The 23,745-nt window shown below is 42.4% G+C and overlaps 1 protein-coding gene across 12 annotated transcripts in view; it reads left to right on the forward strand.

Moving 5' to 3' along the window:
* The window catches only part of PTPRM (protein tyrosine phosphatase receptor type M), a 656,058-nt gene that overhangs the window by 525,191 nt on the left and 107,122 nt on the right, over positions 1-23,745 (forward strand). For 6 of the 12 annotated variants that reach the window (XM_042239325.2, XM_042239328.2, XM_060405465.1 and 3 more), the window contains 3 exons: positions 88-162; positions 394-420; positions 5,165-5,352. In XM_042239325.2, the coding sequence (XP_042095259.1) occupies positions 88-162; positions 394-420; positions 5,165-5,352 (290 nt within the window). The remainder of the gene's footprint in view (positions 1-87; positions 163-393; positions 421-5,164; positions 5,353-23,745) is intronic. The other 6 variants (XM_042239326.2, XM_042239330.2, XM_027960774.3 and 3 more) reach the window with 1 other exon arrangement.

Below are 23,745 nucleotides of genomic sequence, written 5' to 3' on the forward strand. Positions count from 1 at the left end.
GCCCGGTTTCCCGATGCGTGACCTCAGGGCCGTATTTTCAGGTGTTGCCTCTCTGCCCCCGCTGACACGCCTCTCTCTCATTTACAGCTGTGTCTTCACCGTCGTCCTTCACCATGAAAACCAACACCCTGAGCACATCGGTGCCCAACTCCTATTACCCAGGTAACAGATCTTTCCGCTATTGCATCTCTTCATCACCCCGAGCACTCAGAGTCACCCAGGGCTCACTTTGCTGCCCAAGACGCTTGAGGAGCTTACTATGTTTGATGTGCTGTAACCCAGTGCTTTCTGTGGCTTCTACGGGAAAATTGGGAGGGGGGGCCTTTCATCAATCATTCACTGTTCTCTCTCTTTTTACTTTCTCTGCATTGACCTGCTTACGGTGTATGACAGACCCATTTGTGCCAACTGCAATTTTAGGTGAGAACATTTCCCTTTATCACAGTTCATTACAGGAGTAATTTCGAAAGTCAGTGGCCTCTCTGTAGGAGACGGGAGTTTGATGCAGGAGTTGTAACCAGGACGGGGTGGTGGCTGGTCTGGAGGGGCGGGGAGGGGCGCATAACAAAAAGACTTTCTCCAAACAGTCCCCATTGATAAGAAGGGTTTGCTGCGTGTGTTCTGGGAATGATACTGAAAGGTTCCAATGAGTGAACCCAGCTCTAGCATTCTCCTTTTCCAGGTTCAGTATTTGCAGTCAGTTTTGATCCCAAGGAAAAATCACAGCATGTCCAAACTCAGCTGTAAGACCTGAAGTCTGTCCAGTGTGACAGCCAATAAATGTGGAAATAGCTCATTATTATTGTCACTTACTGCTGAGCACTAAAAACAGCTGTTTCAAAAATAGCATTTTTCTAATTATGCCAAACACTATGCGAAAAAAATAATCACAGTAGAGTTTAGGCCCCTGCCCCTCCTCGGAGCCACCCAGGGCACCCCAGTGTTTCCAGGTGTCTGTCACACAGTGGGATTTCAGAGGAGCCGATGGTCTCAACAGCACAATGACAAGGTGACACTTTATAATCACATGGTTTACGAGGTGTAAGATGTCACTGGAAATGAAATAAAATGTTAGCCCCTTCGGGCAGAATGCAATGAAAGTAGGTAGTGTCCCAGTGGGAGATAAAGAAAAAAATCCCATTTGTCCAAATACAAGGAGGGAGAGGAGAAATGGTATTACCTAGCTGTGATGGAACCAAACAAGCATGAGCTGCTGTTGTCTTTGAGACCATAACCAGGTGTACCAGGCTGCTTTCTTCCTATCACTAACCTTCCCTAGAAGGAGAACCATACGGATGGCTTCAAGGTGCCCAACCATCCATCGTAGACAGGGCTCCACCCTCTGCTGTGCCAGACCTGCTTGCTAATTGTCCATGCTCAGTCACTCACTTGTGTCCGACTCTTTGTGACCCCATGGACTGCAGCCCTCCAGGCTCCTCTGTCCCTGGGATTTTCCCAGCAAGACTACTGGAGTGGGTTGCCATTTCCTTCTTCATAACTCTCCTTTCAAGGGTTTATATCTTGGCAATATAATTTTTCCCCCTGTGCTTCTCTTTCTCTTAAGTTGTTATGATTTTTATGTAGAGGGTGTTTTTTTTCCCCCGTATGATGTTTTCTGGGCTTGATTAAGCCAGTTTTTTGCCTGAGGGGGAAAAAAAAAAAGAACTCAGACAGGAGTTGAAGAATAGACTAAACCATAATTTTTTAATCTGTGTTGTTTTGAGGACTAATAAGCAAACCCCGCTAATGCCAGCACCTTTGACTAGCGACAGTAAGGGAAAGAAAGCTGCATTTTTAGCCTTTTCATGAGTGAGGGGCTAATCTTAGGCACCCGAACAATGCAATCTATATGCAGATGACATTTGCAGAATCTCTTGATAAGCAAAGATTTGCAATTTCTTTGTGTGGCTGGCATTCATTCCTTGATTCCTCTGGTAGATGTTCTGACCTTGGGGGAGCTGTGAGGGGGTAGGGCTGAGATGCACATTGTCAGAGGCAAGACAATGTTCAGATTTCACAGCAGGATTTAGATAAGCTTATTAAACAAATGCCATCTTTTAAAGTCGGGGCTTTGTTATTACAAACACTAATGACATCTTTTAAAGTTGGTTAGGCTTCTTTACAGGGAAAGAGTCACTGAACAGATGATTCAAATAGAAAAAAAAAAAAAAAATACACATTGGGAAAAATAAGTCAGCCAGATCAACAAGTAGCTGTTTACCATGTTGAACTGGTACCAACAAGCCAGTGTGTCAAACAGCAGTGCTTGGGGACTGTCCCTTCCCCGTTACTGGGCGCAAAGGTGAATCTATGTGTCAAGTAGGTTATCACTTGAAACCATGCAAAGACGTGAAGCTGCGCATCTACTCCGGCACTTTTGGGGAATAGTGGTATTATAATTTACAGGAAGGCATGTTTGGTTGTGACTCAGAACTTGGCACAATTAAATCCTCTAGTGCCTTTTATTCACACAAGCTAAGGTGCTCAGCCCTAATGTATAAAGCTTTAGTATGCCTTTGTATCAGTTTCTTGCAAAACATAGATAGATGATAGACAAGTAGGTAGGTAGATGAGTAAGACTTCTCCCTACCTCAAAAACAGCATTCATTTCAAGATTTTTCTAGCTGGCTCATTGAAAATTCAAGAAAGTTTACAAGAGAATGTAGGTAGAATGAATTCTCAATTCTTTGAAAACCATCAGAAATGTTAGTGAGAAACTATTTCTGATTTCCTCTTAACACATAATTTTTAATTTTAAAATTATAGGTGGGTCATTTTTAACAACTATAGGAAGTTAGGGACAAATGATATATTTTATCTGTAATCATTCTTTTTGAAGAAGGCAGAGGTAACTGACGAATCACTCATCTTGGTGGAATAGAGGTTTTCTGCTGGTGTGGGTGACCTGATTTCAGAACAGATATCACAGCAGAAACCTTCTATTTCCCTGTCAGTATCTATGTATTTGATAATAGTATTCTCATTTTTGATGGTCTGGGTAGTGTGTAGATAACTTTGAGACATGTCCACGTAGTAATGAGATCACACTGTCCTGATGCCATGTGGGCGATGCATACCAGGTGACAGTGGTAGCCACTCTGTAGACCTAAAACTTCCAAGAATGCCTCACCCTGGGGTCTGAGCACTGCCTGGTCGCCAGTGGATCTACGTGAAAGACTCACATGATTCATTTTGGAGAGGTTAGAACAGAAGGTCCATCCACAATGGAGGACATTTAATTATGTTCATCCCCAAAGGTACAAAACTGAGAGAATGAGAGGCACGGGGGGAAACTAATTAATGTTCCATTTATTTGAGTATAAAGAGCAAACCTTCCTGCTGGAGCAGCTGAAAGCTCCAGGGATGCAGGGCTTTAGGAGGGAGACTAACGCCCCTTTGTAGAGCTTGGCAGTTGCCAGTGAACAAATCTGATGTGAAAATGTCCTGGTTTATTTGTGACTATTCTAAGAGATGGGAACAGATAAATTTCTAAATTTCAAAGCAAATCCAAATGGAAAAAGATCATAAAATCAACTTACCACCTTTTTTATTTCGTCTTTGTGTCTGTAGCCACCTTGTAGTGATCAGGTGCCATTTCAGCAGCAGCACATAGCTACACACCTGTGTGCCACCCTTCATACCATGCATCCCAGGTGCTTTGCGATGCAGATAGAAGGTCCCAAACCCAGGCCCAGCTCACCAAGTGACCTTGAACTAAATTCCCCTGGGAGCTGAACTTAGGTTAAATAGACAAAAACCCGCAGCTGAATTCTCTATTGATAAACAATCTGGTCATTTTTTTTTAATTGAACATATCTTTTCTTATATGTTTTCACTCTTTATGCCTGAAACCAGTTTCAATTTAATGTTCTCATCTTAAGTGACTTTCTCATTATATTTTGATGTGACATACCCTGAATCAAAATGGCTAAAGAGATTCAGCATTGTAATGAGTTAACCTGTAAAATGTGGAACTCTTAACCTAATAACATCATCCTGCCTAAGACATTTTTTAATAGCTACAATTTCTGCAATTCATTAATCTAATTTACTAAAAGTCTTCCATTAAAATATAGCCTCTTAAGGCTTATTTGACCAAATTCTGACATTAATTTCATAGTACAATTTGGTTGACTTGTTCAAGAAATTTAAGTGAGAAAATGTGTCGAGTACAACTAAGACTTATTTAGTCATTACTTGGTTCATAGGGGATGAAAAGCAATTATGATACTATTTTAACCTCCTAATGTTATTGAGTGCTTAAATTAAGCACCTCCATCCTATGTGATGGGAGAAATGAGGCTTTGCCTTCTGACCACCTATGAATAGAAAACTGTAAAAATTAAAGCACAAAATAAAAAATACCTGTACTTATTCACATAGTATTATTGCTTATGCCCTGTTTCCTTTTTCTCCTCCTCTTTTCTCCTGATATGTATCTTCTTAAAAGTGCCTATAAATGGTAAGTTCCCCCATGCACCCGCCCCATGGAGAAGGTGTGGAGGGAATGGGGGTGTGTGTCTTATCTGTAGATCCGGACAGAGCCAGCTGGTTCTGCTGTGCGTTGGCCTGCATGTTCGCTCTCATAGAACATCCCATGAGTGCTGTGTCTGTTCACCGTCTTTCCAGCTTTGTGATCCTGGAGCATGCAAAGAGACTCATCCAGCCCAATTCCTTCCTTCCCCCACCCCATTCATCTTGGATCTCATGTATCAAGTTCACGTTTTCATCGCTAGCTTTATAAGCCAACCCATTCTGTGCACTTTTTCTTTGCTCATGGAACATTTGTACAGCGTTGATTTCCATCTTCATACAAACTAGTTCACGAATCTTCAGAGGAAAACAAGACTGGTTTGGAACCAGGCCTTGACGAAGTTTCAGAGCGAAACTTCGGTGAACTTTAGCGCCCGAAGGCTAAAGGATTCTTACCAATCAGCTTTGTGAAAACTAGAGATCGTTTGGACTGCTTTGTAAAAACAGATTCCTGCCTCATCCCCACCAGTACCGCCAACCCCATTTAAACCTGTAGACATTTAACTTTCCTTTTTTTGCTGAATCATCGCAGGGATCATGGCAGCCATAGGTTGAGGGGATATCAGGTTCTCAGCGACCCCAGGAATAGCCACTGGTTCCCCTCACTTTCCCCGTGACCTTCTTTTCCCAGACGAGACACACACGATGGCCAGCGATACCAGCAGCCTGGTTCAGCCGCACACATACAAGAAGCGCGAGCCGGCCGATGTGCCCTACCAGACTGGACAGCTGCACCCCGCCATCCGGGTGGCCGACCTGCTCCAGCACATCACCCAGATGAAGTGTGCCGAGGGCTACGGCTTCAAGGAGGAGTACGAGGTGAGCACACACCCCGCCTGCACCCAGGCTCCCCTCCGCCTCCCTGGGCTAGGCACCAGGGGCTGTGCATCCTCCCCCTACCAGGGCGCCCGTGAGACGTGAGACGGGTGGGGAAGGATCAGCTGTTTCAACCCTGGATCCGTTTCCATCCGACGGTGAGACTTGCGAAGCTGGCCTGCTTTAAATGGAAAAAGGACTGCTTCTTCACCTCTTTCCTTATTCCGCACAAATAGGCCTTGAAAACAGAAGCCTGCAGGCTCTCATCCCCCTTCCTCATACCTTTCCAGGTTTTTCCTGTAATGAAGTCTGATGTTAAACCCCAGGAATTTTGAGTGTTAGCTCAGAAAGAAACTGTCCAGCTAGAGCAGAGCCATTGTAGGTCAGCCAGTGATGTCTTGTGCTGCAGATAAGATGAAAGGAGAGGGGCCGGCTAGGGTCAGGGGGTGACAGCTGTCACTGCCCCGCCAGCTCAGCGAGCAGGTCACCGTCCTGGGACCCAATGTGGGCAGCCCTTGAGGGCCTTTCCAGGAGCAGCGGTTTGTACTCTGACACCATATGAACAGAGTAGGCTTTACCCCTTTCACAGCCTCTGTCCTTAGCTGATTCTATTGGAAAGTCTTTGTCGAACTGGAGAGAATTAACTGACTGGATGAAGACTGGTTCAGAAGAGCACACCGTCAGTGTCAGTGTGTGTATGTGTGTGTCTGTGTGTGAGTTTGTGAACTGGGTGAAGGAGGAGGCTTGTATTTGTCTGCTACCTTATTGAATAAAATGAGTTCACAGTCATTGGTGAAGATAAAGTAGCAGCGAGCGTACAGTTAAAATAGGATTATACAACCACGTGGCTTTTTAAATCTAAGATGTTTCTGTACTTTGTCTACCTGCCTAGCTCCAAGTTGGAAAACATCATGTCTGAAATTAGAGTATTTTTAAAATCAGTGTCTACCACCTCCCTGTACTTCAAGGTTCAAACTCTGCTTCTTTCTCCTCCTTGGCGTCCCTCACGATACCTGCAGATGCTGTAGTGTTCGGTTTAACTGTCAAAGACTCATTGCAGCAGTCAGAGCCCCACCACTGCTCTGCTTCTTTTAAGACCAGGTCTTGGACTTTCCTCGTGGTTCAGTGGTTAAGACTATGTGTTTTCAATGCATGGATTTTATCCTTGGTTGGGGAACTAAGATCCCACATGACACCCAGCACAGCCAAAAAATTTTTAAAAAGAAGAGCAGATCTTTGTCCAACTCAAGCAAATACACAGACACACTTTCTTCTGTTAACACATATGTCTCCCATGTTGCCAGTGACCTCAAATCAAAAGTCTGCAAAACCAAGGACGCTAACTTGGACCAGGCCCTCACAGCTTAGTTTAAGTCGATAAAATATGTCCAGATGAAGTTCTGCATTTTAGCCATCCTGAAATTCTGAGGTTTACCTTTTGTGATTTAATTTATAATTCAGTGAAATTGACTGCCTTTGCATATTTCCTCCTGCACTTTAAAAGGCTGGCTGAGGAATTAATAGGATTAAGAGCAAGACTTCCAAAAGCATTAATATCTTATGAAAGACAAAATTAGGTTATTGAGAAAATATAAGCCTAATGAATAGAGATGACGTCTTTAGTTCTAGCCAGTCTTCCGAATACAGATATTGCTCTAAAGTTTATTAATGATGTTAATGTCAAAGAGATTAGTTATAGGCTCAAATAACAATTCATGAAATAACCTGAGTCCAATTTTTCACAGACTATTTTAAAATACCTACCTTAGGATTTCCAATAGCATACCATAGCTGATGCATATTTGAAAATACGAAGAAAATTATTTCATTTTCAGATATCCTTATTCTGAATAAATATGATTTATAAGTGCAAACTGAAACAGTGTATAATTTTAAGCATGTTATAATTTAATGATTCATTAAGAGTTGTTATACTCTGAAATAAAATGTTTTAGTAATTACATTTCAAAAACCTATTTTTCCCATGCCAGCTATTCAGTGGATCAGAGGGGACTGTTTGGTTTGGTTTTTTTTTTTTCCATTTATTTTATTGAAGTATAGTTGATTTACAATGTTGTGTTAATTTCCACTGTACAGCAAATTGATTCCATTATGCATATATACATATATGTATACACATATATATATTCTTTTCCATTATGGTTTATTACAGGATATTGAGTATAGTTTCCTGTACTGTACAGTAGGATCTCGTTGTTTATCCATCCTGTATATAACAGTTTGCATCTATTAATCCCAAACTCCCAATCCAACCCTCCCCCAGCCCCCTTCCCCTTGGCAACCACAAGTCTGTTCCGTACATGTTTTCTATATATGTTCATTTGTGTCATAGTTTAGATTCCATATGTAAGTGATATCATATATTTGTCTTTCTCTGACTTATTTCGCGGAGTATGATAATCTCTAGGTTCATCCATGTTGCTGCAAATGGCATTATTTCATCTTTTTATGGCTTAGTAATATTCCATTATATATGTGGATTACATCTGCTTTATCCATTCATCTGGTAATGGACATTTAGGCTGCCTCCATGTCTTAGCTGTTATAAATAGCGCTGCTGTGAACACTGGGGTGCGTGTTTCTTTTTGAATTATAATTTTATCTGGGTATGTGCCCAGGAATAGGATTGATGAATCATATGGCAACTATTTTTAGTTTCTTGAGGAACCTTTATACTACTTTCCATAGTGGCTGCACCACTTACATTCCCACCCACAGGGGAGGAGAGTTCCCTTTTCTCCATATCCAGAGGGGCCTGTTTAAAATTAATATATACAGGTATGCTATCGTCATATTATATACCCTCAAGCTATACAATGTTACATGTCAATTATATCTCACTAAAGCTGAGGGGGGAAGTAAAAACTTTTCAGTGACAAAACCACTATCAGCTGTCTTTTTTAAAAGGAAAGGAAAAAACACAAAGAGAACATGTACCAGAGAGGAAAGCAGGAGTACAAGGGAACATGCTCTTGGAAGAAAGACCAGGTGGGAAGTTCTGGTAGGGAGGTTCCCAGTGCTCGGGAATCTTCAGGTTACTAAGTGCTCCCTCCTGGGGGCAGGGAGTGGATGTCGGGGGAGGACTGTGGTGGGACAGAGTCAACCGGACGTGATGAGTAATGTGCACAGGGGCAGACCTGCAGAGTGGCCTCGGGGAGAAGGAGGTGCCTGCTCTGTGTCTCACCTCCATCCCCAAATCTGGGCAAGGATGGCTTGTTCCTTGAAGGATGAGTTGGAGTTGGCCTGGAGAAGCGAAAGAGCGGGATTCCAGGTAGACATGGAAGCCAGAGAACCTGAGCAGTCAGGGCTCTGTGAGTCCCTCCCAGAAGCTCGGACATCATTCTGGCTGCCGTGGGAAGCGAAGGAATTTCAGGTAATGCATGCATCTCAATCTCATCTGTACTTGGATGCAGATCTGTTTATACAAACAGCTTAATTTTTAAATGCTGTCATACGAGACCCACAGGCACAGCTTGAAAGATAATAATCCACACTCCAAAAGTGAAGGGGAGATGGGAAATGTATTTACTGTAAACGTGTAGCAGCAACTGCATCCCTCTGTCCCCATTCAGAAAGCAAAGTGATGTGAAAGCCACTCAGTCGTGTCTGACTCTTTGCATCTCCATGGACAGTAGCCCACCAGGCTCCTCTGTCCATGGGATTCTCCAGGCAAGAATACTGGAGTGGGTTGCCACGCCTTCCTCCAGGGACTCATCCCAACCTAGGGAGTGAACCTGTATCTCCTGCATTGCAGGGAGATTCTTTACCCTCTGAGCCATCAGGGAAGACTGCAGTGTGAAAGCTTGGCTTCCACATTTGTCAAAGCCATGAGTTACTCCAGTGCCGAAACATTTCTAGGGGAGAAACGTCAAGAAAGCCTCAGGTTGCCCCCATGACTCAGTACCATCACCCAGCCAGTCAGTTTCCTTCAATCCACAGATGTCAGAAAACACCAGCCTCATAAACTGTAAAATAATTGTAAAACAGTGAGTTTCTCTCTGTTGACACTGTCTGAACCAATTCGTCTTTATCTTTTCCAAGAAAGAACTGTCTGAAAACTGGCCTCAACCCTGGAAGGGTTCATTACCAGTCCAGGAGCCGACACAGAAGTGTGTCCAAACCGTAGGGAAAACGTGGTGGGGATGAGAGAGAGCAGCAGTGGGTGCAGGTTTTTTTATTTGATTTTATTCTAACAAGATCGTCATATGGCATCTCTCACCAGGGAAATGCAATAATTTGATTCCAAAGAAACTCAGACATGAATCACAATAAAAAAGTAAACAGGCAGAATTGAACAGAAAACAGCACATTGTCAGTGGAGATGGGACGGAGGGTCTCAGGAGACAGACTCAGCAGAGAGGGCAAGTTTGTTTACGTTGCTGCCAAAAAGGAGCTGGTTATTCTTCCCCCAGAGCACAGATCACTCTGTGCTAAGCCCTTGGGGGGGAGCCGTGGGTCTCCCAGAAGCGGAGAAAGGAGAGGGCTGCACTCGGGGAGCACTGGAGCCCTGCGCCAGCCGCCCCTGCAGACTCCCAGGCCTTCGTCACCTGGAATGAAGATTCTCCAGCTCTGCCCCTGGCCGGGAAGCACTGCCCCAGACACGGGGGCTACTCCCCGCTGCCCGACTGGTATGGAGCGGGGCCCAACCTCAGGGGTGACCCTGCAGAGTCAGAGAGTGAGTTCCTGTCCCTCTGTTGTCCCCCAAAGGCCTTCTTTGGCCCTCAATTTTTGAGCTGAATCCAGGTGTTTTCCACGATCCCAGCAGAAAAACGTTAACCTGAAGTGGGAAAAACAGTCATGTAATTCTGAAAGAATGTATGTTGCTATCATCGTAAAATTAAGATAAAGGAAGGATGACAATTTAAAACTACTCCCACCTAGGGCCTTCTGGAAAGCACAGATGATATTGTTTTATCAGCTGACAATTAATATTGCTCTGGGGCACAAACATTTATTTTCCAATTACTGGATCTAAAATGTATGTGTGTGTGCTCAGTCGCTTCAGTCATGTCCGACTATCTGCTACCTCGTGGACTGTAGCCCACCAGGCTCCAGGCAAGAATACTGGAGTGGGTTTCCACGCCCTCCTGCAGGGGATCTTCCCGACCCAGGGATCAAACCCACGTCTCTTACATCTCTTGCATTGGCAGGCGGGTTCTTTACCACTAGCACTACCTGGGAAGCCTTCTGAAATGTACAAACCTAAGTAATTCATGGAAACTACTCCTCAGAAAAATATATGTGTGTGTACATATGTCTAAATTTATTTAGCAAAGTATTATCCTCACCCCACCGACTTTTCTCCTGTGTGTTTCTCTAGGGCACAAACACAGATGATTAATTTTGTAATTGAACATGGAGACTGGTTTTTTGCTCAGTTTACACTGGGGAATTGGAGACATTATGCCAAAACCTTCAGGCTCAAGCTCAACCTATGAGTTTTCCCGAGGAGCCTGCATTTTTTTTTAATGTGTCTAACGTCTTACAGCTCCTTGTAAATCTTTTAAAAATGTATGGATTGTAAATTTTCCCCTCTCATCCTTCCCTGCTTTCTGAGTAAAACAGCTGATTTTTTTTTCAATGTAAGCACAATGTTATATTTGATGCCTTTTTCTGTATTTGACACGGACCCAATAGTTGTGGCACGTGGGTTTAATTGCTCCGTGGCACGTGGGACCTTCCCGGATCTGGGATCAAACCCACGTCTCCTGCACTGACAGATGGATTCTTCACCGCTGAGTCACTGGGGAAGCCCAACATCTCTTTTTGGAGCTTCCCAGGTAGCGCTAGTGGCAAAGAACCTACCTGCCAGTGCAGGAGACACAGGTTTGATCCCTGGGTCAGGAAGATCCCCTGGAGAAGGAAATGGCAACCCAATCCAGTATTCTTGCCTGGAAAAATCCATGGACAGAGGAGTCTGGTGAGCTACAGTCCATGGGGTTGCAAAAAGTCAGACATGACTGAGCACACGGCAACATATTTGGCAAAGAGTCACAAGCTAAGAAGGAATTGTCATTAAAAAGCCTCACTCGCCCTCTCAAATCTGGTATCTTTTCTTTCTTTTTTTTAATTTACTTGATTCTCATGTCAAGGAAGCCAGTGAAAACTAAAAAGGGAACACCACTCCCTGAAAACCCACCTTCTCGCCTGGGAGTGTGTCAATCGCTCAGTCGTGTCTGACTTTGCAACCCCGTGGACCGTAGCCCTCCAGGCTCCTCTGTCCATGGGATTCTCCAGGCAAGAATACTGGAGTGGGTTGCCATTCCAGTTCTAATTCCTGTGGAGAGGCCGTGAGACAGGAAGGCCCTCAGCTGGGAAGACAGGCTGCATCCTCAGGTGGGCGCAGTGGGTCTGGCGAGGAGAGCACCCCAGGCCTGGTCCCTCCTCATGGGGGACTAGTGGGCACAGTTGCAGGTGCCTCTAGAAAAGCTCTAAGAATAGTGCCCAGCGGCCCCTTTGTTGGGTTTTGAAAGCAGAGGCGGGCAGGGGGAATGAGAGCTGCCTTTTGTGTTCTCACCTGGTGGGATTGTCGCCAACGCAGCGAGTCCGTGCTTGTGCGCCGTCCAGGGTGGAGGCAGCCCCGCGCTCACCTCCAGCCCACACGCTCTTCAGATGCGATTTTCAGTTCCCGTTTCATATTCTAAGGCACCAGCTGAGCCCATCAATTGCCACAATCAGTGCAGGTTATTTTCTGTCCCACAGGGTACAAAATAAACAAAACAAAACCATTGAAAGCCAAGGATGGGGAGACGGGGAGCCTTGGCGAGCACTGCAGATACATTAAGAATCACAACAGCTGCGCCTCCAATGGCTGCCGCAGCCAAGTGAGTTCTGACATGTTTTTTTTTTTCCTTTAATTATTATGGGGCTACTGAGCCAGGTCCATAAGAAGATAAAAACTTGCATCTCAGATTTCGAGGTTGCTTCAAGCTGTTTGGGGCAAGTCGAGTGTATGTGTTTGCGAATACTTTCTTAGTAGGTAAAAATTTCAGCATAATTTAAATAAGAGCAGCAGTTGGTTTTTCTTCGAATACTTGGTAGATTGTTTTCCCCTAAACTACAAATATAAACGTGTTTTTATTTGTCACGGGCTCCACTGTGTCGTATTTGCTTTCAGGACCTCTGATGTGTGAGGTTAATTTTTTTAATCTGGCTTCCTCTTGCCCGTGCCCCTGATAATACCACGGAATCAGGAAATGTAGTTTGTTGTTGTGTTAGTAGCTCAGTCATATCTGACTCTTTGAGACCCCATGGAGTGTAGCCCACCAGGCTCCTCTGTCCATGGGACTCTCCAGGCAAGAATACTTGAGTGGGTTGCCATTTCCTTCTCCAGTGGATCTTCCCGAACCAGGAATCGAACCTGGGTCTCCTGCATTGCAAGCATTATTATTTCTTCTGACCCTCCATCCTCTTGCTGATTTCAGTTCATGGTGGAAGACGGTTTCCAGTTGGTTTGAAGTAGTTCCCATCAGCTGTCTGGTTTCCACATTGAAACCGGTGATTAGAATTATCTTCATCTCCCCTGGGAGGGGGAGAGCACTCTCCCCACTGGCTAACATGCTTTTAGTGTCAGATGCTGTTAGATCTCAGGACCTGGCCCAGCAGGGACATCAGGAGCCCGTGTCCCAACACCTCAAGGCTACCAGGCATCAGCTGGATGCTGTCACCGCCCGCTGACCTGGCCCAGTTGCTTCAGCAGAACTGTAGTGCCCCTCACCCATCTCCACTCACACCTCCCAGGTCCTCCTGCTTCTCCTCCCACCGTGTCCAACAGTAGCCCATCCTCTGTGAGCCCACTGGCTGCCCTCATTGCTTGCCCCCCACTTCTTGCAATAGTCCCCTAACAAGAGTCCCTTGGCCAGCAAGGAGACAAAGCCAGTCAATCCTAAAGGGAATCAGTCCTGAATATTCATTGGAAGAACTGATGCTGAAGCTGAAGCTCCAATACTTTGGCCACCTGTTGCGAAGAACCGACTCATTGAAAAAGACCCTGATGTTGGGAAAGATTGAAGGCGACAGGAGAAGGGAGCGACAGAGGATGAGATGGTTGGATGGCATCACCAACTCAATGGACATGAGTTTGAGCAACTCCAGGAGACAGTGAAGGACAGGGAAGCCTGGCATGCTGCAACCTCTGGGGTCGCAAAGAGTCAGACATGACTGAGCGACTGAACAACAACTCATCTCTTGACATTTGATCTCCGTGTTCATATCCACCCTCCGCTCTGCAATGAGTTTTCTTTGGGAAACACAGATGTTATCCCATGTGAGACTGAAACACCTGCTCTGGATTCTGTACAAAAATGGGCACCTCCTTAGCAGAGGTGCTCAGTTCATAGGTTGTGGCCCCGGCCCATGCTCCAGGCTTCTCTCTAACTGCCTGCAGCTTCTGTCTGCTGTGCACCTCGGGTCAGCTCCTCTGAATCCCTGGCCCTCTCACCCCCTCAGCACCTCACTGTCTCTGAGCCACACTTCACATCTTCGTTTCTGCCTGGAGGGACTCCCAGCTCCCTCTCCACCTGCCAAACCCCTTGAGACCCAGTGCAGATGGTACCTCCTCCTGACATTTTCCCCAACCTCCCAGTCAGAGACACCAATCTGTCCAGGGTCTCATAGCTTGGCATTTGAATAACATAGTGGGCGTTGATAATACAGTGGGCAGTGTATTAACAAAATAGGGAAAGCTATATATCAATTGATTATCCAATAGATATTTGAGAAACACTGATGGAAACAGTGAGAGACTATTTTGGGGGGCTCCAAAATCACTGCAGATGGTGATTGCAGCCATGAAATTAAAAGATGCTTGCTCCTTGGAAGAAAAGCTGTGACCAACCTAGACAGCATATTAAAAAGCAGAGACATTACTTTACCAACAAAGGTACGTCTGGTCAAAGCTATGGTTTTTCCAGTAGTCATGTATGGATGTTACAGTTGGACTATAAAGAAAGCTGAGTGCTGAAGAATTGATGCTTTTGAACTGTGGTGTTGGAGAAGACTCTTGAGAGTCCCTTGGACTGCAAAGAGATCAAACCAGTCCATCCTAAAGGAAATCAATCCTGAGTTTTCATTGGAAGGACTGATGCTGAAGCTGAAACTCCAATACTTTGGCCACCTGCTTCGAAGAAATGACTCATTGGAAAAGACCCTGATGCTGGGAAAGATTGGAGGCGGGAGGAGAAGGGGACAACAGAGGATGAGATGGTTGGATGGCATCACCAACTCAATGCACATGAGTTTGAGTAGGCTCTGGGAGTTGGTAATGGACAGAGAAGCCTGGCGTCGGACACAGCTGAGCAACTGAACTAAACTGATAAATATGTTCCTTTACATTTGTTGAATTGATTTCTGTGTATTTCAACACATACACTCCTAGAAGGGAAAATAAAATTAAAGATGGATGGAACTATTAAAAATATATGCTCAGAATGGTACGCATCATCACATAGAATCAAGCGGGTTAGCAACATTCAACCAGAAAAAAACTGCTGGATGACTTGAACCTTATCAATACTGATGGCTTAAAAATGGGAAGATGAATGGCATGGTTCCATCTGATGCTTTTACTCACTGTATGCCAACAACATGTTTTAAAAGTGGGAGTATTTTTATTCCCTATATGCTTTCATGCTTTTTTGGTCCTTGATAGAAATAATGTAGAATTATCTAGTGACTTCAGTACATTTCAAAACATTACTATTGCAAGAGAGAAACTGTGTGTTATCATAGACTGTATAGATCACAGATTCAGAGTTCAGAAAGGCAATTTGTGTTACCATGGGCTTATGAAGGCTTCCAGGGGTGGACTTTTCATGAAATTTCCTGTGGTTCCTAGAATGTCAATGAAGATGTTGATGGTGCCTACCTTGGTCTAATCCCTTATGTGAACTCACTCTACAAAGACACACACACAGATAAACAGGGAGAAAGATGTATCTTTCTAATCACAATGCTATTGTCATTGTCACACCCATTTTAGAGATGAGGGAATGACTCAGAATTAAGTCTCTTGCCCAAGATCATCCTGCTCTGGAGTGGGGGGATTTCCCCCAGACTCTGTTCGCTCCCTGCTGTTTCCCCTGCACCGCCAACTTCCTCCTGCAACATCAGGAAATTCAGCCCTACAGAAGGCAATCTTGTGTTTTATTGATTCGACTTGTGATTTCATGGCAGGAGCGTTGTCCTCCTCTGAGAAGTTCTTTGTGCTTTGAAGTGCTCTGTCCTTTGGCAGAGCATCCAACCAGCCCCGGGGGCCCTTCTGACAGCACCAGCTCTGGTTCATTTCAGAATCTCCGCATCAGCAGATGCTGCCTGTTAACCTCTCTCAGTGTCTCCACTCCGAGAGCACGGTCACTCTGACATCGCGCCTCTCCTGCTCTAGCTTTTCCTTGTAATGAAATGCACAGAAATTATCCTGCACAATATCAGCCACCTGGTTTGTCAGAGACCCACCAGGACCAGGTGTAAGCTCAGAGGCTTAGATCCCATACCCTGCCTCCCTGGATTGTTGCATGACCGCCAACCAGCCCAGGAGAGGGAGGGAGAAGAGGAAGTGTAGACGCAAGCTGTGCATAATTTTCTCAGAGATCCTCTCTGAAGAGGTTCTGGACATGGTGGACTCTTTTTCCAATGAGGTTATACAATACCACCTTGTGAACTGGATCTCTGACTGCTCAAAACCAAGATAACACCTCTCATCTTTGACTAAATGCTGCGAAAAATAATGAGTTGAAAAGGAAATTACTTTTTTTCAAAGTAGTTCTGGGAAATACAAAGGACAGTGGATTGGCAATGAGGAAACTGGGTCCCACGTCTTCAACCTTGCATGTCACTGAAGAGTCCCTGGGAGACCCTGACTTGGGCTCTTGAGTGAATCATCTTCACTGAAGCAACTGGATCGGTTCTGAAGACCACGTGTTCTTTAGAGTCTCTGTAGACCACATGGTCACTAGAATCTCTGTAGCATTAGTCGAGCTGTTGCCTTGGTGGTGCTGGACTCCCAGCTTGGTAGATGTACCTCCGTGAACGGGATGTTTTGGTTGATGTATCTCCATCTCCATGGATGGGATGGCCTCCAGTGGGCAGCCCTGACCAGCTGTCACTGGTGTGTAGAGGGCCATCGCCTGGGACCCACGGGCAGTTCTCTGGCCCCCCTCTTTCCAGTTTTGAGTTATTCAGCATTTCTAAATGAGGGCATTTCGATCCTGGTGTGCCCTTCCTTGCTTTTCCCCCTCTCTCATCTCCATCTCCTACTCCCACTGCTAATCCCCACCCCATCTCCAAAACCCTGGGAATGCCGGATGGAGAGGATGCAGTAGTGATGGCAGAGATTTCTGTATCAAGTTCTCACCATGCCTGTAAAATGTCTATGATTAGAGTTCCATTCCACCTCTGACTCCCACTGTCCCCTGAGTAATAAAGAAATGTATGAATTAGATGTTTGAAATTGATTTATTTCACACTTTATGTCATGTAAATCCACATTCAGTTCAGTTCAGTTCAGTCGCTCAGTCGTGTCCGACTCTTTGCATTATTGTTACATTTATTATTCAGACCAAAATAATATTGAATCAGAGGCTGTAGCTTTTTTGACCTGTCCTGCCTCTGAAAACAGAACCTGCTGACTTTTCTAACTTCTTCTGTTGCATCTTCTGAACAAAGTTTTATGTCCATGATGGTCTTCACCTATTATTCAGCATCTTAGAAAATTTTTCAACACCTCTTCACTCTCTTTATCTTCTATTGTTGCCCTTTAGGGGCACGCGGAAAACCTTTTATCTGTTTACTTCAGGGAAATTATACAAGAGATACTGAATAATTATAATGCATTCAGTGTTAATTAAAATGTACAGCATATGTTTTTATATGTATTGTGTTTATGTTCTTTAGGTAATTATGCATTTGAGTTCCTTGCCAGTTTTATGGCCAAAATATTTTACTTGGCTGATTACTAAGTGTATTTTAAGCTTACTTCTTGAAACATGTAGAGAATATACTATAAATCCAATTAACATAATTTATCTGCCTAAAGAGAATGCTTTCTTTTATTTTTTCTCTATTTTAATGATGAAAAACACTTGTAAGGAGGCAGAGTAACAAAGTATGCTTTTATAGGTTTCTGAGTCCCAGTTATATCATTGTTTTCCTCTAAAAACAACACATAATTTTTGAAAGAAATTTGGAAATTTTAAGAAAAGTGTAAAGAGAAAAAGACAATAAAACCCACCCATGAACCTACTCTCAGTTTCAGTAGGTTTCCGTCCAATATGTTAATGCACTAGAATCTTTATATAAATAGTGTCGTATCTTGTCTTTGCTGTGAACACTGCTATGGATAATTCTTTGGGTTTACCTCCACTATTTTTTACAGATAGACTTCAAGAGATGGAATTAGCAGTTCAAAGTATGTAAAATGCTTATGATTCTTTATGCATATTGAAAACCTGGTTTCCAGAAACACTGAACCAATTCACACTCGTAAACAGTCTCCATGAGAATGCTAACCTCAAACACACCAACTCTCAAATAAGTTTTAGTCTTTTTTTTTTAAATCATCTTTGCCAGTTTGATAGGTGGAAAAAGAATATTTCATTATTGTTCCATTTGGAGGTGGGCATGTCTTATATATTCACCAATCAGGTGAAATGTTCTTTTGTTAACTGTTCATACACTGTGCCTCTTTTTTTTTACTTGAGTGTTAATATCTACTACTACCTTGTACAGCCTCTTCCGTGGCTGCCTTGTTATTCTCAAGAATGGATTGGTCATCCTTAAGCCTTGTGTTCCATCATTTTAGAGTCACCTTGTCCATGAAAAATGTGGACATTTCATACAGTCAGCTTCCTGAAAAACTCTGTGTAATGCTGTTTGGAACTGCATGTATAAGAGCTTGAGGAAACTGACTTCTTGGCAATATTGGATCTTCATCTCTCAATATGGTTTATGTCTTGATGTATTTGGGTCTTCTTTTATATTTTTCAGCAGAGTTTCAAAATGTTCTTCATAAAATCTCATACATCTTTTATTTATGTGTCCTTTTTTGTTTTGGTAGTTTTGTTTTTTCATTGCAAGTAGATAATAGTATCTGTATAAATATATAGAGATATGGGTATGTAAGTATATGTGTGTATAATATGTACACACACAAGCACACACACACACCTTAGTATATTGCTCCTTTGTCCAGAAACATTTCTCATCAATGTTGATTTCAATCATTTCTCTGTAGATTACTCTGGAGTTTTTCATGGAGAAACCAGGTCAACTTTCATTACTGACACTTTTCTTTATTCTTCATCCTTATACATTTTATTTATTGTTTTCTTATTTATAAAGCTGACTAGAATCTCCAGCACAACATTAAATGAAACTTAGGCTGGCAGGCATTCTTGTCTTGGTCCTGATTTTCAGAGAAAAGGCTTTTAATGATTAACAACTAGTTATAATTAGTTTGAGGCTATTCCCTTCCATTTGTGATTTATTAAAACTGTTTACTCCATTGGATAAATATTGAATTTGATAGAATGCTTTTTTTTGCATTTATTGTTATATGAAATGATTATTTTATTCCTCTTTTTTAGAATGTTAGTGTGGCAGGTTAATTAATATAGTCAGCATTCTAATATTGAACCAACCCTTCTTTCTTAGGATAGCCTTACTTAGTCATGCTATGTTTTAAATATTGCTGAAAGCTGTTCATTAATGATTTTTGTGTCTATGTCCGTGAGTGACTAGTCTCTTAATGATCCTTCTTATATTTCTATTTTCTCATGTTAACAATGAGCAATGTATCTGATTTTTAAATGAATTAGGTAGCATTCTGTTTTCTCTGTATTCTCTTGGAAGAGTTCATGTAAGTTTCAGATAGATTATCTTTAGAACTCAACTACAAGACTGGCTAGGTCTGGCATTTTCCTCCTGGTAAAATTTTCAGTTACTAATTTTTTCAATAGTTATAATACTATTCTGGATTTGTAGTTTTTCTTAAGTTAATTTATAGTAACTATCTTTCATAAGAATTGTGGATTTTGTCTAATTCTTTTACTCAGGGGTACACGTTTGTTTTTATTTTCTTATTGTTAACTTATCTGTACTTGTGTTCCTTTTTTTCCTTTATCATCATTAATAGTGTTTATTTGTGCCTTTTCTCTTTCTTCTTTCTCAACTTTACATGCCAGCATTTTGTTGGTTTTGTTGGTTTTATTAGTTTTTTCAAAGAAATAACCTCCGCCTTATTGATCTTTCATACTGCATTTTAAATTTTTCTGCTTTCCTGATCTTTACTCATTTCCTTCTACTTTTTTTTTTTGAGTTTATGCTGTTCTTATTTTCAAACAGGATGCTGAATACATTAATTTTCAGTCTTTTCCATGAGAAGCATTTAGTTAAAACTATTCATTTGCCCTGTATGTAACAGTCAAGTATCATTATCATTAAGTATTTTTAAATTTTTATCACAATTACTTCTTTGACCCATGCATTATTTAGAGCATATGAGTGCTTGAATGTGTGTGCTTTAGTGCTCAGGGCATGTGAGATTTTTGGTTTGTCTTTTTATTAATGATTTCTAACTTAAATGTATGATGATTAGAGAAGATTCATTGGGATTTTTGGACATTATTTAGAGGAATCTGTGGACATTAAACTTCCTTGTAGTCAATTTTTTAAATATTTTATGTATTCTTAACAACCATCTTGAGTGCCAAGTTCTCTATATTCTTTAGATCAACTTTTTTAAAAATTTGTTATTCAAATTTTCTGTATACTTGCTAGCTTTTTGTCTGTTTAATCTGTTACTGAAAGAGGTTCAGTTCAGTTCAGTCACTCAATCGTGTCTGATTCTTTGAGACCCCATGGATTACAGCACACCAGGCTTCCCTGTCCATCACCAACTTCCGGAGCTTGCTCAAACTCATGTTCATCTAGCTGGTGATGCCATCCAACCATCTCATCCTCTGTTGTCCCCTTCTCCTCCTGCCTTCAATCTTTCCCAGCATCAGGGTCTTTTCCAATGAGTCATTTCTTCACATCAGGTGGCCAAAGTATTGGAGCTTCAGCTTCAGCATCCGTCCTTCCAATGAATATTCAGGACTGATTTCCTTTACATTTGACTGGTTTGATCTTTTTGCAGTCCAAGGGACTCTCAAGAGTCTTCTCCAACACCACAGTTCAAAAGCATCAGTTCTTTGGCACTCAACTTTCTTTATGGTCCAATTCTCGCATCCATACATAATGACTGGAAAAACCATAGCCTTGACTAGACGGACCTTTGCAGCAAAGTAGTGTCTCTACTTTTTAATATGCTATCTAGGAGCTTTTCTTCCAAGGAGCAAGTGTCTTTTAATTTCATGGCTGCAGTCACCAACTGCGGTGATTTTGGAGCCCCCCAAAATAAAGTCTGTCACTGTTTCCATTGTTTGCCCCATCTATTTGCCTTAAAGTGATGGGACCAGATGCTGTGATCTTAGTTTTTGAATGCTGAGTTTTAAGCCAGCTTTTTCACTCTCCCCTTTCACTTTCATCACGATACTCTTTAGTTCCTCTTTGCTTTCTGCCGTAAGGGTGGTATCATCTGCATATCTGAGGTTATTGGTATTTCTCCCAGCAGTCTTGATTCCAGCTTGTGCTTCCTCCAGCCCAGCATTTCGCATGATGTACTCTGCATAGAAGTTAAATAAGTAGGGTGACAATATACAGCCTTGATGTACTCCTTTCCTAATTTTGAACCAGTCTATTGTTCCATGTCCAGTTCTAACTGCTGCTTTCTGACCTGCATACAGATTTCTCAGGAGGCAGGTAAGGTGGTCTGGTATTCCCATCTCTTGAAGAATTTTCCACAATTTGTTGTGATCCACACAGTCAAAGACTTTGGTGTAGTCAATAGAAAGAGGGTAAAAGAAGTCATATATTTTGAATCTAAGCTATTAGGTAAATATAAGTTTAGAATTATCTCCCCCAAGTGAATTGACCATTTCCTCATTAGGCAGTAATATCATTATTATTCATTTATTTTGTCTAATTTCAATATAACTATGCCAGTTACTTTCTAATTAGTATTTTCCTGGATATATATTTTCAATCTCTATATTTTAATTGTGTCTGTTACAAATAGTGTTTTGTTGTTGTTTTTCAGTCAGTAAGTTGTATCTGACTCTTTGCAGCCCTTTGCAAAAACAGCATGTAGCTGGATTTTAATATTTCAAGTTTTACTTTTAAAAGTCTTATAGCTTTTACCTTTAAAATCTACTAATTTGCCACTTGGTACATTTTTAATTTGTTACATTTATTTATTTGAATTCATTTCTGTCTTGTTATTTTGTGAGTTATTCTTGTTCCATCTTTTTATGCTTCTTCCCCACTTTTTCCTGCCTACTTTTAATTAGTTGAATTTTTGTCTCATATTTTTCCACCTACTATTTTGGAAATTACACACTTTTTTCTTTTACTAGTCACTATAGAAATGTTAGCTTGTACATTTTAAAATCTAGAATTAATTGTTTAACCTTCTCCTCTCAGATATATTTTTTCCCCTCTAAATATCTCATGATAAGGAGAATCCATGAAAACCAAGATTTCCTGGGATTTGTAGCATCTACAAAGTAGCATTTCTTTAATTTGCTCATTCATGAATTCAGCAGATGTCTGCCAAGGACCCTCAAAGGTAGACCCTAGGATTAAAAAGATGAATAGATTTGTGTGTATCCTGCAGACCATCTTTTTGTTTTCTCCTCCAGGAGTAATTAGGCATCTACCCATGACCACATCACAACCCACTCCAGTACTCTTGCCTGGAAAATCCCATGGATGGAGGAGCCTGGTAGGCTGCAGTCCATGGGATTACTAAGAGTCAGACACGACTGAGCAACTTTCACTTTTCACTTTCATGCACTGGAGCAGGAAATGGCAACCCACTCCAGTGTTCTTGCCTAGAGAATCCCAGGCACAGGGGAGCCTGGTGGGCCGCTGTCTGTGGGGTCGCACAGAGTCGGATACAATTGAAGCGACGCAGCAGCAGCAGCAGCAGCATGACCACATAGCTTTCTTGATCCTGAAACCATATTTTCAACCTGGTCATCACGTAGTTCCAGCAACTGCAGGGGTGCAGGCTCATGACCATGATGGCCATGCTTCCTGTACCCTGGGACCCCACCCCCTTTGCTGTTGGTTCCTGATGGTGGTCATCACGCTCAGTCACCATCTTCCTGTTACCCAAGATGCTCTCTGCTGTAGCACTTGCTTCTCTCTTCTCTGACTGCAGCCCCCTATTTCTGCTCAGTGCCTTTCCGCAAAGGACGGACGTGTCGATGGGCTGAGCTTCCCTATCGAATTCCCCTTTAGTACATGGATCTCCCTAGTCTGCGTCGTTCGTGTTAGCTCTGATGTTCCTGAAAACTGGGGTTATATGTTCCACTCCCTGTGCCCTGTCCCTTCTTCTTCCCTGCATTCTTACGCTCATCTGTCTTCCTCTCTCTTGTCTCTGCCCTCAGCCTGGACCTCAGCCAAGCCCGCTTGTCTTCCACCGCAGCTTCATTCCGTCCTCTCTTCCTTCCACTTCTGGGTCTTCACACTGTGTCTAAAAGCTCTAAATATTTTTGGTGTCTTCTTCTTTTTTTAATTGATTTTATTGAAGTATAGTTGATTTCCAGGGTTGTATTAATTTCTGCTGTACAGCAAACTGACTCAGATATATATATACACATATATATTTTTTAATATTCTTTTCCATTATGGCTTATCATAGGATATTGAATAGAGTTCCCTGTGCTATACAGTAGGACCTTGTTGTTTATCCATCTTGTATATAATAGTTTGTATCTGCTAACCCCAACCTCCCACTCTCCTCCTCTCCCGTCTCCTCTCCCCCTTGGCAACCACATGTTTTTTATGTCTGAGTCTGTTTTGTAAATAAGTTCATTTATGCCATATTTTAGGTCTCACATAGAAGTGATCACATATGGCATTTCTCTTTCTCTTTCTGACCTGGCTTAGTAGGCTAATCTCTAGGTCCACCCATGTAGCTGCAAATGGCATAGTTTCTTTCTTTCTTTTACGGCTGAGCTGTATCCCATTGTATATATGTATAGACCACATCTTCTTTATCCATTCATCTGTTGATGAACATTTAGGTTGTAAAAGCTCTAATTTTTAAGCAAGATTAAATATCTGAAAATAGCTAATCAGTTGTCAGAGGTGGAGGGGATCAGCAGGTATGTTGGTAACAGCTGGTCTAGGATTGGTCTTCTTATAAGTTATATGTGTAGGTCAAGGCTGCCTGCATTTAGAAAGAATCCAGCCTGTACTATAACTGGTGAGCAGGAAGGAGGAGAAAATGGAGTTGGATAAGCAATTTAAAACTGATGGAAAAGTACTTTGCTC

This window comes from Ovis aries, chromosome 23 (assembly GCF_016772045.2).
Source record: "Ovis aries strain OAR_USU_Benz2616 breed Rambouillet chromosome 23, ARS-UI_Ramb_v3.0, whole genome shotgun sequence".
NCBI classification, from domain to species: domain Eukaryota; kingdom Metazoa; phylum Chordata; class Mammalia; order Artiodactyla; family Bovidae; genus Ovis; species Ovis aries.